Source organism: Cibotium barometz, chromosome 24, assembly GCF_041138505.1.
Source record: "Cibotium barometz isolate CiBa-2024 chromosome 24, ASM4113850v1, whole genome shotgun sequence".
Taxonomy (NCBI): Eukaryota; Viridiplantae; Streptophyta; class Polypodiopsida; order Cyatheales; family Cibotiaceae; genus Cibotium; species Cibotium barometz.
Window position 1 is genome coordinate 15,868,378 of NC_141069.1, and position 18,929 is coordinate 15,887,306.

The 18,929-nt window shown below is 39.7% G+C and overlaps 2 protein-coding genes across 2 annotated transcripts in view; one reads left to right on the forward strand and one right to left on the reverse strand.

The window, feature by feature from the left end:
• The window catches only part of LOC147624931 (serine/threonine-protein kinase STY8-like), a 93,894-nt gene extending 93,170 nt beyond the window's left edge, over positions 1-724 (reverse strand). Inside the window, exon 1 of the mRNA XM_086818172.1 lies at positions 47-724. Within this exon, the coding sequence (XP_086674298.1) occupies positions 47-282 (236 nt within the window). The 5' untranslated portion in view covers positions 283-724. The remainder of the gene's footprint in view (positions 1-46) is intronic.
• Positions 725-18,776: 18,052 nt separating this feature from the next.
• Positions 18,777-18,929, forward strand: part of LOC147624932 (protein root UVB sensitive 5-like) — a 57,091-nt gene continuing 56,938 nt past the window's right edge. The window contains exon 1 of the mRNA XM_086818173.1: positions 18,777-18,828. The gene's annotated coding sequence lies outside the window, so the exon portion shown is untranslated. The remainder of the gene's footprint in view (positions 18,829-18,929) is intronic.

Genomic DNA, 18,929 nt, shown 5'->3' on the forward strand with positions numbered 1-18,929 from the left:
AATTCACCACCAAGAAAAGGACAAAGAGCTGGGAAAAGGAAGAGACCTATTGGGGAGACGCATGAAGTGGGCGTGGAGCTCATCTGCGAAGTTAGGCAGGTGAACTGCCTCACAGCCGGCCTCCGTTAGCTTCTTCAGCACCTCCTTGCATACCTCCTGCTGGTAAGACTGCGGGTGCCTGGTCGGAGAAGCGTCATCTGTAGGCTTTCCCTGCCTTCTCAAGGGTTTATCTGCCACTAATTCTGCTTCTTTGCCTGATTCCGTCCCTAATGAGCCTTCCATTTGCTCGAAATGTGTTCAATGGCAGGGAAAACTCCAATGTGATGGTAAAATTATCTCCGAAAGCATGAAGGCAGACGCAGGAGAGATGCACAGACAGTTCACGGCCGTTTCTACGTCGAAACCCTTGCTGGATTCCATGGCGTATGCCCTGTGTAGAAGGATCCTTCCATCTCCATCTCCATCTCTCTCTCTCAGTTTCTGTATGCAAGGATGAGCGGACAGTGACGCCAAGGAGGGGGGTAAACGTTGGAGGGGAGGGAGATTTGGAGAAGATGAGGCAGCAGATATCAATGGAATAGTGGTCTGAAAGAGAAAGCGATGCTTGGGGGGGCTATAGAGAGAGAGAGAGAGAGAGAGAAAGAAGGGGAGGGCTACGAAGGCTTATGATGAAAGAGGGGAGGGTGTGAGAGAAGCAACGAAGAAAGTTGGGCGAAAAAAGTGTAGAGAAACCGGGAGGAGTCGGGACGATTAGAGTGGTGGGGCCTAGTATGGAACCTTGTGGGGAAGTGTCCTCCCACAGAGTGGGGTGGGGGGGTGTTTTGAAAACTTGGTTGGGTGCGAATGGTGTGTGGGTGGGGTTAGCCTAGCCTATGTGGAGATTCCCTCCTTTTTCTGTGTCAGCCGCCTCAGGGCGATGAAGGTGACAAGGAAAACACAAGGGTTTTTTGTCCTTTAGTTTTCTGCTTTTGTTTTCCTAGAGGCCTGGAGAGGATTTTGATGTCTGCCTGCTTGCTTGCTTGCAGATGAGGAGAAGATGGCTTCAGACACGCCTTGTCAGCATTGTCCCCTCCCCCATAATCTTTTCCTCGCTCTAAAGTTTTACACTCCACACACCTTAGAACTTGCAGATCACGCTATCTGAACTTGCAATAAGCCACGTTAGCTAGAATTTACACCATGGGCACCAATCCATGATCCTTCGAAAAACCTTACCTTTCTCAAGCTCACATTTTTTACAATTAGAGTAAGGGTGTAGTTGTTTTTTGATGGGAGTAATGCTCATTTTTTTGCATTTGCTTTTTGATGGGAGTCACACTCATTTTTTAGCATTTTGGTAGGAAAATACTTTTAAATTTTTAAAATAAATGTTTGTCAAAAATTACACTGAAATACAAGAAAACTTGTTGTATTTTATTAAACCCGTCAATTTTAAAGGGCAAGGGTGCCCGTCAAAAATCAAGCCTAAGTAAGGGGGGCCTAGAATGTTTTTGTTTTCCTTATCGACGTATTTTTTCCCCTCAAAGGCACATGGAGTGTAGTGGGTAGGGGTTGCTCATGTAAAACTTCAACCCCCTTAGTACTTACCGACTCTCACGAGTTGTTCTCACACATCTTAATGTTTTTAGTAGGTGGCTTAGTGGTGGTATTTGAACTAGTTATTGCAAGGGTTTGTTCAAATACCACCAATGGCATTTTCAAAATTTGTCAATATGACACTCATTCCATCCTTTTGCACCACCCTCTATAATTCGTTTGGATGGATTTGAATTTTTTCTCTTTGATTCACTTTCCTCACCATTGGAGGCCAATTGCTTGAAGTCGTGGAAAAAGCTCATGAGTTGCTTGCTTATCAGTAAATGCAAAGTTCTAATAATTGCCTTAAAGAACCTAGGTTTGCCATTCGCAAGCTCAACAAATTAACCCATTTCAAATGATTCTAGGTGAAAAGGTTTGCACATAGTATGAAAATTTGTGATTGTGGAACTTTCCCTCGCATGGCCCCACTGAGCAAAAACAAAAACATAAAAAATGCTTGTAGCCTCCCAAGGCCGAACTACAAGTGAAAGCACGACTCAAACTTGCACCAATGTTCATAAACAACATGCAAAGTACATACAACAGACCTTTTAAAACAAATTTGATATATGGATTTCATGCTCTCATTTTTAAAAAAATCTACTAAATTTAAGGCATTTTTGTATAATTTTGTACATAAAACCTTCAAAATTATTTAGAACTATCGAAAATTATAAGTTTTATGATTTGTTGATAAAAATGTTTTAAGTGCACCTTGACTTGATTTTGTATAATTTTGTACATAAAACCTTCAAAATTATTTAGAACTATCGAAAATTATAAGTTTTATGATTTGTTGATAAAAATGTTTTAAGTGCACCTTGACTTGATTTAGAAGCAAATGTGCTAATCGGGCAAATTGCAAGTTGTAACAGCCTACATGTAGCCATGGCTCGAAAGTTGTTTAGAGTCATTTTTGCATAATCAAAGGCATGGTTTTTACGCAACCCATTGACAGACTTATTCAGCTACAAATTGTGGATCGTGTTAAAAGGTTCTCATGGAAAGGTGAGTTGAAAAAGTTCTCGTGCAAAGGTGAGCTGATTTGAGAATAACAAGCTCAATAGTATGGATTTCGAACTATCAAGTTGGCAACTTTTGCTCTGGCACTATGGGCCGTGACATGTTTAATGCATTTAGGGCCAATTTCCACGCATTGCAAAGTTGACAACCGGTGGTTGTAAGATGAGGACGTGTTCTCACGATATTTGGAAAAGCCCAATGGTGGAGCTCTTGTGGTATTTGCACCTATTATTAAATTGCTAAAAGCTAAATGTTATAAGAAGTGTGGTATATTTGAACACCTAGTGGGAGGGTTGTACAGAAGTAGCACCACCCCCCACCAGGGAGTTGTTCCCATGACTATCCCACTAGTGCACCGGTGGATTAGAAATACCATTGATGTGTTTATGAGTTGGCAAGAGCCGAGCCAATAGCTTTTTGGCTTTGGCAATTAAATGTAGAGTGAGAATAGGTGATTAAATATAGAAAGTGTGCGCAAAAACAACCAGACGGCCACCAATTGACCTCTATGAGAGTCGCAAGAACGGCACCTTGAAAGTGCAAGAACAGGTCATGAGCAGTTCGAATCCTATGTGCCCTTCTCACAAACACAAAAAAGCTTATCAAAGCTACAAGGTTTGGGCTTGAGTGGAAAAGAGGCCTTCCATTTCCATTTTCTCTTGGCTCAAACATGTACGCTCAATGACTTGTCTGTATGGAATCCAAGGTTTATCAATCTCAGGAAAAATCATCCATGTGGCAGGTCCCACCCTCAATGGTTGCATTTTGAGGCAGGGCCCAACTGCATCTGTTTCGGAATCACCACCTTATCCGAAATGCAAGACAACATAGTTCTGATACTAAAAAAGCGCTTCAAAGTTCTTGCGCTAACTTCAGTTCATGTGCCCGCGCTTCAAGATCACGTGGCCTTCTTTCTTTTACAAAAAGGTTTTGCTTTTCAGGGTACTCTTACATTCCTGCGGGCGTCACATTTATTTTTAATGTTAAAAAAATTTTTCCCCCCTCCCTGAGAGCGCACGCTCGGAGCGATAGCCTATACTCAACAGCACAAACTCGCGTGAACAGGGTCTCTGCTGTGCCAGCGTAAAGCTCAACATGCCTCTGCACAGCCCACCGGCTACATTAAATTAGAGCTTATCTAGAATCCACACGGGCCATGTGCCTCATTTCTCAGAGGGCCCAGGGGGTCCGGAGTCCGGACTGCTAACCTCAGCAGTTGCGAGAGAATGAGATCACACGTGAGAGTCCGTCCCTAGAAGGGGGAAACTCACAAAAGACGACGATCACGAAAGCATTTACATCCCTAAGACTCGTTTTACAGGATAGGGTGTGTGAGGCGTTCATTTTTTTCACCCTTAATTCACCAGCAGTAATTTTTCACCCTTATTCACAAGTGGGTTGTTATATCTTTTGCTTGCAATTGATTGTAGGCCATGTGATTGGTCGGTTACAAGTCCCTATAAATGCTCTTTTATCAAACATCCACACCTCTCCAAGATGTAGAAACACATGCTATTTCACGGTGGGGTGTGTCTCCCATGTAAACACCAAAAGGAGATGTGTTCTCCTCCCTCATAAGGCCATCCATTTTGTCATCACCAAGGTGTGGAAAACACATGCTATTTCACGGTCACGTGTATAACACCAAAAGGAAATGTGTTCTTCATTTCTTCCTCCCTCATAAGGCCATCCATTTTGTCCTCATTGAGGTGTGGAAAACACATGCTAGTTCACGGTTAGGTGTGTCTCCCTTGTAAACTCCAAAAGGAGATGTGTTCTTCATTTCTTCCTCCCCCCATAAAGCCATTCATTTTGTCCTCAAGATTACACCCCTATGTAAACTTACTTTTAGTGTTTGCAAGACTACTTAATTAGTACACCAATCTCCATGTTTTTCAAAAAACAAAACCAATAAAAGGCTAGTTGTAATTCTAGGGAGCAAAAGTTATCAATAGCTTTATGGACCATGCCAATAGACTATTTAGTACCAAGCTTTCTAATTGCGTTTAGAGAATGACTTCTGTGTAATGTCTTATTGTAACACCACCGTCAATGAAATTAGTATACCTATTTTGGAGCCACCCATAACCAATGTACATAATGAGTGTTTCTTGTTGGTTTATTTACTCAACTGTGAGTTGATTCAATGGCGTGAAGTGGAGTGTGTGATTGCCTTAATAAGGTCATTATTTAGATTTTTTTTTTGCGATAGTTTGTTTGATAAAGTTGCAAATACCCATTACAAATTTTAAGCTTTCTTTAGTAGGCAACATATGAACTAAAAAAACTCAAAATTGTGATTATCATCATGGGATCTCTCTCTCTCTCTCTCTCTCTCTCTCTCTCTCTCTCTCTCTCTCTCTCTCTCTCTCTCTCTCTCTCTCTGTGCACATGGATGTGTGTGCATGTGCCCAAGTCCATGCAATAAGAGCATGTATAGTATGTGTTGGTATAAGAAAATGCTAGCTTAATCATGTTTATAGTGCATTCAAGGGACACATTTGCAATTTAATTTAGCAGAAAATTACAAGTATAAAGTTTACATAAAAGTGTTGTAAGTTGCCCCATACATAAACCTTAACCATTAAGCCCCAAGATTCCAATAGAATGAGCTTTCTTCCACAGTGTTTATAAAATGGGTGTCATCGCAACCTTGTTTAATTTTAACCAAGCAACCTCTATATACAACATTATAGAAGCTATGAAGTTAAGGGCATTCATGTTGTAAAAATAAGTGTATTTTTTTATATGTCGTAAACAAAAAGAACAATCAATATACTTGTGTTATGCAATTATATGGTTTGCAATGCATTATACTTGACATTGTCGTATCAAGCTAGATATTGCATGTTTAAGTTTTTAGAGGTGGCGTTACTATATTTTATCACTTGAAGTTGATAAGTTTTAAGTTGTGGTAAACTCAGTCCTTATCCCTTAACTTTTTAGAAATTAAAAAGATGAGAAAAAGTTAACCCAAATTCATAAAAGTGTCATTTTTCATTTTACTGCCACTACATGCATCCAAGGATCCATATTTGAACCCCTTTTATGCATCATAATGGGACTAGATGGAATCCCAAGTTTATGGCATGGACCCACACATGGTCATGTCTTCATTACCTCGACATATTATATAACCTCACGTTGATTGTCCCTGTTGTATTTTATCAATGTTGTGTGCCTTAAAACTTGTCTCCTATGCATCTTCAATGTGAAGAGTGAAAGCAAGTTCAAAGAAATTTCAAGCACAAAAGGAATTATTTTTTCTTCTCCCGAAACATCATGCACATGGCTTAATTAATTTATCCTTATACGTAACTTGTTTTAATAAAACCATATGAAACTATTGACCTATGAGTATCATATAAAAAGGACCATCTTGTATGTAGTTTGGCTTAATTAATTATACATAGTAAAACAAAAATGAAAAAATAAAATATGGCATTAACCAATCTTTAATAATTTTAGAAGGGAAATATAATTTCCTTATTGTCAATGTGATAATTGATATAAGTAAGAATACCTATAGTGCTTCCTTATAGAACATTATGAGTATTTGCATTCATAAATTCTTCAAGTGTCTTGTCGTGCTTTCTTTATGAAAGTTGAAGCATTCAAAATGAGTGGAATACACCCACAATTCAAGTAACGTGCAATAAAGGCAATATATATTATCACAAACATCATAACTGGCTTTTTTCTATAATTATTTAACATTAGCACTTAACCCCCATTAGTCATATTTTTATGTTTACATCCAAATGTAACTCTCAATCTCTAAGACACCATTCCTTCCACTATTGTGACCTACTGTATTGCCTTTCATACGAAAATAACCTCATGAAGTGTTAAATCAAGCATGCTAGCAATGAAGAAGACAAGCTTTTCCATTGGTATATGACTTCACAATAGGTTAGAAATGAAAGATAGTACTTTAAGAATATAAATTATTTACAAAGAAACAATGGGCTCCTTGAAACATGTTGATACTTTTTCCAAAATAAAAAGTGTTTTTTTGTAAAAAAAAAATATTGGTTGATTTATTACCTAATTTAATGACCCTTTCATGTCAAGATTGCAAATGACATCATAAAAAAAGTTAGATTGATTTTTTTTATAACTAGTTTCTTAAGTTCATTTTATTTTTTCTTTTTGAGTATGCTTTTATCTTTATTGTTGATAACATCCTCTTTATGCAAGATCATGCCGTGTTTGAAGAATAGCTTAGCCGTCTGATATGCAGTGAGGGGGCGGGAATGAAGTGAGACTGTTTTGAAAAATAGTTGACCACAACAAAGATGGTGGTAAACCCATGTGACTCGTGCAGTTCAACTATGAAGTCCATGCTTACCACGTCCCATGGTCAAGACGGTAGTGGCATCGTTTGTAACAACCCTGCCGGTTTCACCTGTTGTGCCTTTACATACTCGACCACGTCATCTTGCATCTTTGGCCAATAGAAGAATCTTCTCAGTTTCTCAAATGACCGCTTCTGGCCGCCATGGGCTGCCAACTTGTAATCATGGGCTTCCCACAACAATTTGGCTTTCAAGCTAGACACATCTGCAACATAGATTTTCCCATGGGCATAGAATAGTCCATCCTTAAAATCATATAACCCTGTTTGCTGATTGGTCTTTATATGCAAGTCGTTGAACATCTTCTGAACTGCGGCATCTTGTTTGATGGTTGCTCTAATCTCACCCAGGACCCCACTTTTCACTGCACTAACTACATTAACTTGTGGCATACGGCTCAATGTATTTGGCATTACATTCTGCTTGCCAGGTTTGTGCATGATGTCTATGTCGAATTCTGCTAAAAGGTCTTGCCACCTTGCTTGCTTTGGCGACAACTTCGGTTGGGTTTGGAAATACTTGAGGGAGATGTTGTCGGTGTAGATGTTCGTGTGCTTATCCTGCACATAATGCCGCCATTTTTCTAGGCAATGAACAATGGCATACATCTCTTTTTCATGAGTAGGCCACCGCTGTTGAACATCATAGAACTTATTGGATTCGTAACGCGACGAGGTGACCGTCTTGCATGAGCACACCGCCAAGAGCTCCATCCGAGGCATCGGTATGGATCTCGAATTCTTTGTCGAATTCGGGCAGCTTCAACACTGGAGTGCAACACATGGCCACTTTCATCTTTTCAAATGCACTGTTCTCCTTTTCTATCCAAGCAGAAAGCCCTTCGACCCTTTGTGATATCTATCAATGGAGTCATAATTTTGTGGAAGTCTCTGATGTGCTTGCAGCAAAACTGTGTAAAGCCCACAAACTCATGGACTTCCCTGACATTCTTGGGTATTGGCCATTTGACAACGGCTTCCACTTTGCATGGGTGGACTGTGATTCCTTTACTGTTTAGCACAAATCCCAGAAACTCAACTTCTGATACTGCAAATTCATATTTTTCTAGTTTGGCAAATAGTTTGCATTGTCTCAACCTTTCCAGCACTCTGCTTAGGTGTTCCTTGTGTTCTACCAAGGTTTTGCTAATAATGCGGAACTCATCAATGTATATAATGCGGAACTCATCAATGTATATAATGCGGAACTCATCAAGATAGTCTTTGAAGGCATCATTCATTAAAGTGCAAAAGGTGGCTGGAGCATTCGTGAGGACAAACGGCACCACGAGCCATTTATACCTTGTGCAACGACAAAACATCAACGACCTCTCTAAGTCATTGCAACTATGGCATCATCGTCGCCAACATTAAAGTGGCATAGATCTGAGCCTGATCTAAAGGAGGAGGCTCGAGAGCAACAACTCTTGGAGGTACATCATCTCCAACGCGAAGCAGAAGTAGGAAACCAGGGAGCTTCCACCAAGCAAGAGGCAGAAGAAAGCGTCGTGTTGAAAAAAGGGCGGCAGGAGCTACACCTAAGAAGACGATAAAGATAAGATTTTTTTAAAGGTTTCTAAACTTTGTGGTATAAAAGGCCTACCACTACAGAGTGTTCACATACATAGAAAGGCCATTAAAATGTGCATCAATAATATGTTTATCAATGACTTCTATATTGTCACCAAGTTTATCATCAACACGAGCTTCATTGATAAAACTTCAGTAATGTCATCATCAACAAAGTTATCATCGACAAAATGTTTTCACAAAAAATATGTAATCTTTATAAATGCCGCCAATATAAGCAAGCAATTTTATGACCAAAAAATAAAAAATAATGTAACCCTTGATAAAATGCTCCCAAATGAGCATGCATGGAGTACGTGTGTAAGGGCAAGGAAAGAGCTCTTGAGATAGAAATGGGCAAGAGCCACATAGTCGTTCACAAGCAAAAGGAACCAGCAAAGGGCCTCTGAGTCCAAGGTGGAGAACAAGCCAAAGAGCCCAATAAGGCACCAAGGGTGCTAGTGAAGAAATGTCATGGCTTCTAACTCCTGCTTGTAACCCCACTCTCCCGATGTGTAAAGTGTCAAAACAAAGCCAACATTTTAGCTCATAGAGTAACCTAGATGGACCCCTCCAACCATATGAGTATGGAGTGTAGGTTAGGTCAATACATGTTAGGTGTTAGACCCTCATCACATTGAGGGGAGGTGTTAAGAAAAGCAATGTCTGAGGGTGCAACATCAATAGAGCAAGGGAAGGAGCATGCACATTAGAAAAGAATAGACTAAGGGTGCATTGGCAAAAGTTGATTTGTCTGGTCATTTGTAAAAGGTGAAGTCAAAGGTAAAAAAGGTAGCACATGGAAAGTGTAAGGGAGCACATGTAGTGTGAGCACTTATGGACACATGTAGTGTGAGCACTTATGGACACATGGGTGGTGCACTAGGGTGCATACAAAGCATGGATTGGAGCCCTTCCCAAGGCTATAAATATGGGTATATGCAATGAGATTATGGAGTTTGTGCCTTAACCATTGTGTCATTGATTAACATTTATCTTAATCTCGTAATAGCATTTTCTTAGTTTTTCATTATGGGCTTAATCACTTGCTATATGAGTCACCTTAGATTCACATTTTTAACAGTTCTCTCTCACAAAAGGTAGGGAAAGATGAAGTTGATAGCAGAGGGAAGCCTATAATCACACCTATTCAAGCTAATGGGAGAGGAAAGTCTATAATCACAAAAGATAGGGAAAGAAGAAGCTAATGGTGGCAGATGGAAGCCTATAATCACACCTATTTAAACAAGCATCCATCAAGCAATAAGAATCCAATAGTAAGTACAAGCAAGAAGAGGGAAGAAGGAGAGCTCACAAGAAAACTATTGTAATGGAATAATTATGTCTTACTTATTGTCAAAATGACCCATATACAAACGACTAGTTTTCACACCAAGCCAACCAAACTTAAAAATGGTACAATCCCCATTACTAGTCTTAAGCAACTACGTGCTCTAAGTCTGTAGACTTTCCCTATTTAACATGCATTGTAAGGCTCCTTTATATGTTCTAGCATTTTCTTACAAACAGTTAAGTGCCCGTTTGTGTCGATAAGATGGCAAAACACCTTACGGTAGGTTGAGCAAGCGAAACCATGATAATTAATGCGGTGGTTAACATGACTCCTTCCTACTGGTGACCACGTCCTCGCAACATGGTGAAGATGATATTGGAAATCTGATGGTGTGGATGGTCCACGATACACCATGGAGTTAGCAGCTAAAGTTAAGTGGTATAGTTCGGGACCTATCCACAGCTAGATATATGGCAAAGTGATGGGAAACTTTGGGTAGCATTGATGGCTGGCAAGAAAATTATATATTCTTCATGCTCGGCCTCCATTGGTTGTGGAAGTGGTGTGGGCCATTTAAGATGAGGTAGTTGGTAAAAGTGATCCACAATCTGTGAATTGGTGAAATGAATGTTAGGACCACCATGGAATGGTTTACATGGGCAGATGACGATCTAAATCTTCATGACACGACAAGAGAGTGAGTCCCAATCTCATAGTGTGATCCGAAGAGATGAGGCATCTTCACGGGTGGATGAATATGTACATGCATGGGGTTGCAAGTGTCTGCGTCGTGCATGCTAAAATAAGTGAATGGATGTGTGATATATCCATGAATGGATGTGCAAGTGTCTGCGTCGTGCGTGCTAAAATAAGTGAATGGATGTGTGATATATCCATGAATGGATGTGCAAGTGTGTATGCTAATAAGTGAATGGCTATGCGATATATCCACGTGTAAATGTGTTAATGTAAGTGCATGATGTGTGTACATGGGGAATGTGAGGGAGAAAGTGTACATGATAGGTGCAAGCACGTGAAGGAGTGTGTGCATGTGCAAAGAGGGAGTATGCGTGTGTAGGTGAATGTGCACATGTGATGCAACATGTGTGCATGCACATGTAAGGCTGGAGGACATGCGCGTTTATTTGTGTGCATGTGTATATACGTGGTGTGAAAAAGTGTGGATGCACATATGAGGTACATAACACTATTGTGGACAAAATAGGTAATATTTCCTGCAAACGAGAAACATTTGGCATCTTTCAAAGATTTCATAAAAAAAGTTCAGTTTTTTTACCTCTTTTTAAAAAGTGGTCTACGCATGCATACAACACTGTCAAAAAACGATAATATTTTGAGCACTTTACATGTTTCTTACAAAAATTGACATGAAAAAAAGACTTCGTTTTGCTTACTTTTTTAGATTATAATTAAAAATCTAATAAAGTTTTCAAAAAACATGCCAAAATAGAGAACACGTCTATAAACACAACTATGTTTCGATGCGATTTGCATACTCAAAATTTGTGGAATAGGTCATTTGAGCATGCTAACGACGGTGGAGTTGCTAAAAAAGTCCGTTTGTGAAAATCAACCTCCGATCCTCCAACTTTTTTCTTCGGAGTATCTAAAACTTGATGCAAAACATCGAGTTGTGTGGAAAATTTGATGTTTTGCATCAACGTTGATGCAAAACATCGAGTTGTGTGGAAAATTTGATGTTTTGCATCAACTTTGATGCAAAACATCGAGTTGTGTGGAAAATTTGATGTTTTGCATCAACTTTGATGCAAAACATCGAGTTGTATGGAAAAGTTGATGTTTTGCATCAACTCGATGCAAAACATCAACTCGATGCAAAACATCAACTTTTCCACACAACTCAATGTTTTGCATCGAGTTGATGCAAAACATTAAGTTTTATGAAAAAGTTGATGTTTTACATCAATTTTATGCAAAACATCAACTTTTCCATAAAACTTAATGTTTTGCATAGAATTAAAGAAAAAATATACCTAGGATAAAGTGATATAGGTAGAACAAAGGTTTATGGCTAAGGACGTGAAAAACACATATGGCCGTAACCTTTGACTACAAATTTGAGAGGTCATTAAAAAAAATGCTTGTCTATGTAACCATGTAACCTTTGTATCATAAATAATATCGCTACATAGTAGATGCCAAAAAATCATGATAACAGAAGAGCTAGATGAGATAATCCACGATGACCTGTAATCCATTGGTTTTAATCCAAATGTGTAAGGCTCCATTGATTTGGAATACCACAAGTCGATTGATTCGGTAATCCTGATTTTTGTTCTACAATTCAATTTTAAAGTTGAAGAACTATAAGCAAATACACGTGGTGCGACCATCTATGTCGAGGAGGGGGGTGCATGTGAGCTTGGACTCTGCCATGCCTATGTGCGGTAGTATGCTCTCTAGTATAGGGGACTTTGAATCTACCGTCATGTGAAAGCTCTAAGCTCTTCTCTACCACCATTCCAGAAGCCCTAAGCTCCTCTCTTTTCTCTTTGTACACAAAGACAATGTCACCTTAGGTTGGCTAAACATTAAAATGGTCCGGCCTCTATTACTAGTCTTAAGCAACTATATGTAAAGTCTGTAGATTTTCCATGTTTAACATTAAGTACATTGTAAGGTTGCTCTATATGTTCCAGCGTCATCTTACAAAAGTTAAGTATTTGTTTATGCACGTAAGATGGCAAAGCACCTTAAAGTATGTTAGGCGGTCAAAACCATGTTAACCAATAGAGGGGTTAGTACTCTCCCATTAAACTCATATGTACTAGTTAGATCTTGTTTCAACTTTTCATTCCCTTCTACCCACTCCTCTCTCCCTCACTAGCTTCACATGGGAGGTAATTCCTTGTGCGTATTGTTATGCATGCTATTAAATGAAATAATCAATGTGAGGTTGCTCTCCCATTAAACTTATATATTGGTTAGATCTCATTCCCACTCTTCATTTCCTTCTGCCTGCTCTTTACGCTAATCTCTCTCACTCACTAGCTCCACTCATTTACCATTATCAAGCTTTAATCTACTCAAGGAAGAGGCTTTAAATAAGGGTGTTTACACTACTACTCGAGAATTTATATGGATGTCCTTTATTCATTCATTCATTCAATAATGGTTCGACCCGAATCCATAGAAGGAAAGCTCTCACAAATCCCATAAATAGGTTCACAAATAAGAGCTAGAGAACTCCCAAACCTAATGAAACTTGCAAAGCGCGAAGAGCATATCACATTGAGAATAATATGAATCAAAAAAAGGAGGGAAAGGAGGAGATAAAGATCTCAATGTAAGCTTTAGTATGTAAAACTACATCATAATGTAGAGAAATTGGGTAGTATACAAAGTGATAAGATAAGGGCTATTCACACATGTTCGTAGATCATAACCCACTTACACCTTACTCTATTCTCTTATTCACATTAACAAGCAAAAAGGGGCACATTAATGGGGCACACCCTTGTGTGATCTTGGGATCTATGCCATGGTTATGTATAAAAACCATGGTGGAACCTTTTCTGTCAAGAATTTGTAGCTTACCTAATCATATAAGAACCACTAAGACGATGGAATGTTGTCTACTCAATCAGTGGTAATTATGGGGTCCGCAATTGGCAAGGTGTCGAGGAGTTCTTTTAACTTGTCATTATGGCCCTAAAGTGTTGTAGCAAATATTAGTCAAGTGTTATGATATTGTCACGGGATAAGGTACTTAAAGGAACATTAAATAAGCCCAAGTGGGGTTGTGCATTGTTGGAATTAGGGTTAAGGTTGCAACAATGCACACACACAAGATAGAGAAGCTTGAGAGCACACAAACTCACTAGATTAGAATGAACAAATGTGTGCCAGATACAAAAGATAAGTACACACCCCAAAATGAGTAGATAAGAGGATGTACATATGCACGAGGGGAAAAACCTCATAGGGAGGGAAAAAGTGTCCCAACGATCCTAAGTGTGCTCACACACATCACTACCATATAATGCTATAAATCCCCCCTGGAGTGATGATGTGACTATGTACAGGGTATGGCCGGTCAATCTTGAAAAGGAAGTAAGCCCAAAATCTTTACGAAAAGCTTTGAACTATTCACGAGGAAGAGCCTTAGTGAATAAATCTGCCATGTTGTCATGTGTAGGCACATAGACCCAAATCGTAGTGCTAGACGACTGTCCAACACCCAAATCAGCCACCATAAGACGACATTCGAGCCACACACACTCAACTGTAGCTGCTGTAAAAGATGCCCTGTACTCAGCTTCACAACGAGAAGTGGCCACTATAGAGGTTGCTTCTTGCTGAGCCATGATATACATGAATCACCAAGGCAAAAGTAAAACCCACTAGTGGACACTCGTATGTCAGAACATCCAGCCCAATCTGAATCACTGAAAGCATGCAGCTATGATGACTGACCCCTCTTTGGATAAAATAATCCAAAATACTGAGTGCCTTGTCAATAGTGAAAAACTCGCTTAACAGTCTGCCAATGCTTCGTACCTGCTGGGGGCTATGCAAAAATCTGCTCAACTGTGAGACCGCATACTATATATCTCGCCTCGTGTTGCAAACATAAAGAAGGGATCCAACAGCTTGCTCATACAAACTAGTATCAAAAGAGTCTCATGCATCTTGAAGGCTAAGTCGAGTACCTGTCTCCATAGGTGTAGCCACAGGTTTACAGTATCCAATGATCATCATCCTGTGCTTCCTCAAAGGAAACAGGTTCCTCCTCATTACATAAAGTAGAAATGCAAACATGATCCACATGAGAATAATCTGCATGATGAGAACCTGCATGAGTTATATGCTAGGTAAAGGAGCTACCAACTTACTATCCCTCAATGTCTACACACAAGCCATTTTGGCATACGCCTAGATTCTTCTATGGTTGCTCTCTTCTCATCCACTACATCCTCAATAATGCCTCATTAAAAGGCTGATTTGCAGGTTGATTTTTGCACCTGCAAAAGACTGAGTTTCAGCACTTGGTTGAGCATTCAAGTACTCTACATATAGCTGCCCTCCATTAAAAAAAGGTAGGAGTGAAGCAAACATGTCATGTGAGCATACATTTTGTTATTTTTTGCATGAAAGCATGGGCTGAACTCAGTTTTTGACAAAAACAACATTTCTACTTACCAAAATCCGCTTTGAGGCCATATGGTAAAGTCTATATTCCTCACTTTCTAATCTATATCCCACAAATATGCATTTAACTACCTTATCATCAAGCTTATTGCGTTGTTGCTGAGGCATAAGAGCATAAGCAAGACAACCAAAAACACGCAAATGAGCCACTGAAGGCTTCCTGCCATGCCAAGCTTCATAAGGAGTTTTAGACTCTAAGGCCTTGGTAGGGCATTTGTTCAACACACATAGTTTGCGCATATAGGTGCCTCTAACCAAAAATCATGAGGTAAATCTTAGGCTTTCACCATACATCGTGGCATCTTCCACGAGAGACCTATTCTTCTCCTCAGCCACACCATTTGGCTGAGGTGTGTATGGCACTGTACATTGATGCCTTATGCCTTTTTCAGCCATATATGCATGAAATCCTTTGGACATGTACTCCCTCCCCCTCGATTTGAATGAAGAGTGCCAACTTTACATTCACAGGCATTTTCAACCACCATGGATACAAAGTCCTAACGTACGTAAAAACCTCAGACTTCTTCTTTAATGGATACACCCAGCTATATCTGGAGTAATCATCAATAAAAGTGACGAAGTAGAGATATCCCCCAATAGATGGTGTCCTCATAGGACCACATACATCACTATGTATAAATTGTAATTTCTTAACAGTTCTCACAGATCCATCCTTTGGAAATGATGCCCGATGCATTTTACCAAGAATACACCCCACATATATGTCTAGCATGGGTCTTGATAGTTGGCAACTCAGACACCATATCATGCCGTTGAAGGCGTAACAAACTGCCATAATTCAGATGGCCAAATCGTGCATGCCATAATTCTGCATCACTCATAGCATGAGTCTTAGAGATTGAGCAAGCATCATGCTATAACTTCTCAAATACATCCATTTTATATAGGCCATGAACCTTGACAGGATATGAGGAACCATTTACACATGTGACGGTTCCTGCACTTGGGACAGATTCCACAAATGAGAAGAAATTTTTTTGTGAAGTAATGTGCTTACTAGCACCACTGTCAAAGTACCAAGCATTCGATTCTGCCACAACTGGCATGCATACATCATGAATAGAAGGGTCATAACTGTAATGTATAGTCCATGCCTAATCATCTTGAGCAAAACTTACAAATTCCTTCTTCTCTGCAGTTGGTGCAGATGCATCAGTCGCCACAACCATGCCCGATTCTTTCTTTTTCTCCTTCTCTAGCCTTTTCTTGCACTCATTTATTTAATGCCTTGATTTCCTGCAATAGTGACACTTGCCCTTTTTTTAAGGCTTATCACCTTCTTTCTTTGCATCCTTACCTGAAGATTCTGATTTTGGCTTATAGCTACCATGCGAAGAAGCTTTATCTTTGCCTTTCTGACTGGCAGCAAAAGCTTGGTCACCAACTCGCATAACAGATCTCTTTTGCTGAGATTGCTTTTCTTGCAAGAGTACTGAAACTAGCTTATCAAATGTAAGGGCATTTGGATTTTCCTTCATCACGTGTCTAAGGATAGAGGCAAAACTTTGATAAGAATCCGACAATGCATTGAGAACTGTGGGCACCAATGTACTATTATGATATATCTCATCCACACTAGCGAGCTACTTCTTAAAAATCTTTGATCTTGGTCAAGAAGTTATCCATTGAGTCTCCGTGCTCAGACTCTAACTGTTTGCGCATATATGCAACATGTGTTTTATTACGCACTTGGTATAATATAGCAAGTGCATCCCATGCTTGTTTTGAAGTCTTATATGACTGAACATGAGGAATAATGCTTCGCTTCATAGAAAGTGCAAGCAATGCATGTGCCTGTGTATCTCTTCCCATCCCATCTCGTTTGAACAATAGTGGGAGGTATTGGTGGTGTATGTGGAGGAGCCACATGTGTATCAGATTCTACTTTAGATGTACCTATAGCACCTGGTTGCACTGGTAGTTGTGAAATAGGACGAGTTTTACTACCACTGACCACATTACAAAAGCCTTTAGCAACCAGTACATGCCTCATCATATAGGATCACAATGGGTAGTTAGTCCCATCAAGTTTGTCCTCAGCAGACAACATATTGAATACATCACTACTGCCAGCCCATGACTGTCTACCAAATGCAAAATCTATCACCACACTGCAAGTACTCAGTATTCACTGTATGCAACCTCGGATAGTTGCCAATTGACTGAATCACCTACAAAGTGCATGAAAAATAACACAGAGTAGAGATTAGAGTGTTACTGGCGTGAAAGTATGATGGTCGATGTTGTTGAAGACACTCTAAATGCTGTTGCACACCAAATCTTTACTGTTGCACAGCCCAAACACCCAAAACCGAGCAAAACCAATCTAAAATGACGCCTCTCCTGAATGTCTACAGAAACCTTGCGGTGCCCAAAACACGCTGTGAACCCCGAAAACGTTGTATACTTTGTATACGGCACACTACAGTATATACTTTATTCTCCTAAGAGTGTATCTTAATCGGAGGCAGAAAAACAGGGTTGTGAGGAGGAAGACAGACTACTAGATCAAGTGTCAAGGAAGCTAGCTTTGATACCAATTGTTGGAATTAGGGTTAGGGTTGCAACAATGCACACACACAAGATAGAAAAGCTTGAGAGCACACAAACTCACTAGATTAGAATGAACAAATGTGTGGTAGATACAAAAGATAAGTACACACCCCAAAATAAGTAGATAAGTGGGTGTACATACGCATGGGGAAAAAAACCTTCTAGTGAAGGAAAAAGTGCCCCGACGATCCTATACCATATAATGCTACATGCATTAACTCAACATGATTGGTTAATAGCTTAAGAAGCCTTGGTGTAACTTTCTCTAATTTCTTAAGGCTGTGTATATGATGTAACTTTCTCTAATTTCTTAATATAATCTGCCTTATATTTGAAAAAAAGAAGCAGGCGTGGTGACATGCTTTAATGGTTGATTTAGCATGTTGTAGCACATACCGTTGATGGACTAAAATAACGAAGCACTTAAACAGCTCATTCACTACATAAACTCCTACTAACAGAACACAATGACTGGCCGCTTGTGTAACAATTTGACAGGCAATTAGCAGCAATTAAGATTGCAATTTGCATTTAGTCCTGATAATCAACAACGTTGCCTTTGAAATAATGTACTGTTATATGGAAGAGTTAAATTCTGTGAAGGACGTCTGTTGGCATGATATCCACGATACATTTTTTTTCCTTGTCTCATATGTACCCTTATCCACGGTGGCAACCCAGGAGAGCTAAGAACTGCATATTGAAAAAGTGTTGATACCCTCATAAGATGTGTTTACTCCTCTTTGGAGTTCTGCAGTATGAGCTTCACTTCAAGGTCAATCGTTTGCGATGAAAGACGCTTCTTCTTCAGCAATTTCAGGAGGAGCAGGAGGAGAAGGGATGCTAGATTTTCTATTTTTCCAAGAAGCTTTCTCTCTCATCAGCTATGGCAGAGTCAGATGAAGAGGGGAAGCCTTGTGTGCAGAAATCACCAGCAGCAGGAGACTCCACTTCACAACTGCTCCACATCAAACCAGGTCCTAAGGTTAGTCAAAGAACGCGTCCTCTCCCCTTTCTCACCTCTAACCTAAGATGGTTACCCTTGCCTAGACCTACACGTCATGGCTTGATGTCGTTTTGTGGAAAGCTATGGATAAGGTTGAAATCCTTAAAATCTCAACTTAGTGGTCTTCGCTGGACGAGGACCAGGCATCATATTGCCTTTCAAAGGAGGCAATATTTTAGTTTATACAATGCATACTCTTGCCTTACCATGCGCATGGTGTTCTCCTTGAAGGTCCTCAATTTTCTTGGCTCTATGATTACAAAACTTTTCAATGGCTGGGAAATGGGCCAGTTGTGGATGCTGTAGTGTTAGAATTTAATGCTCCACTCTTA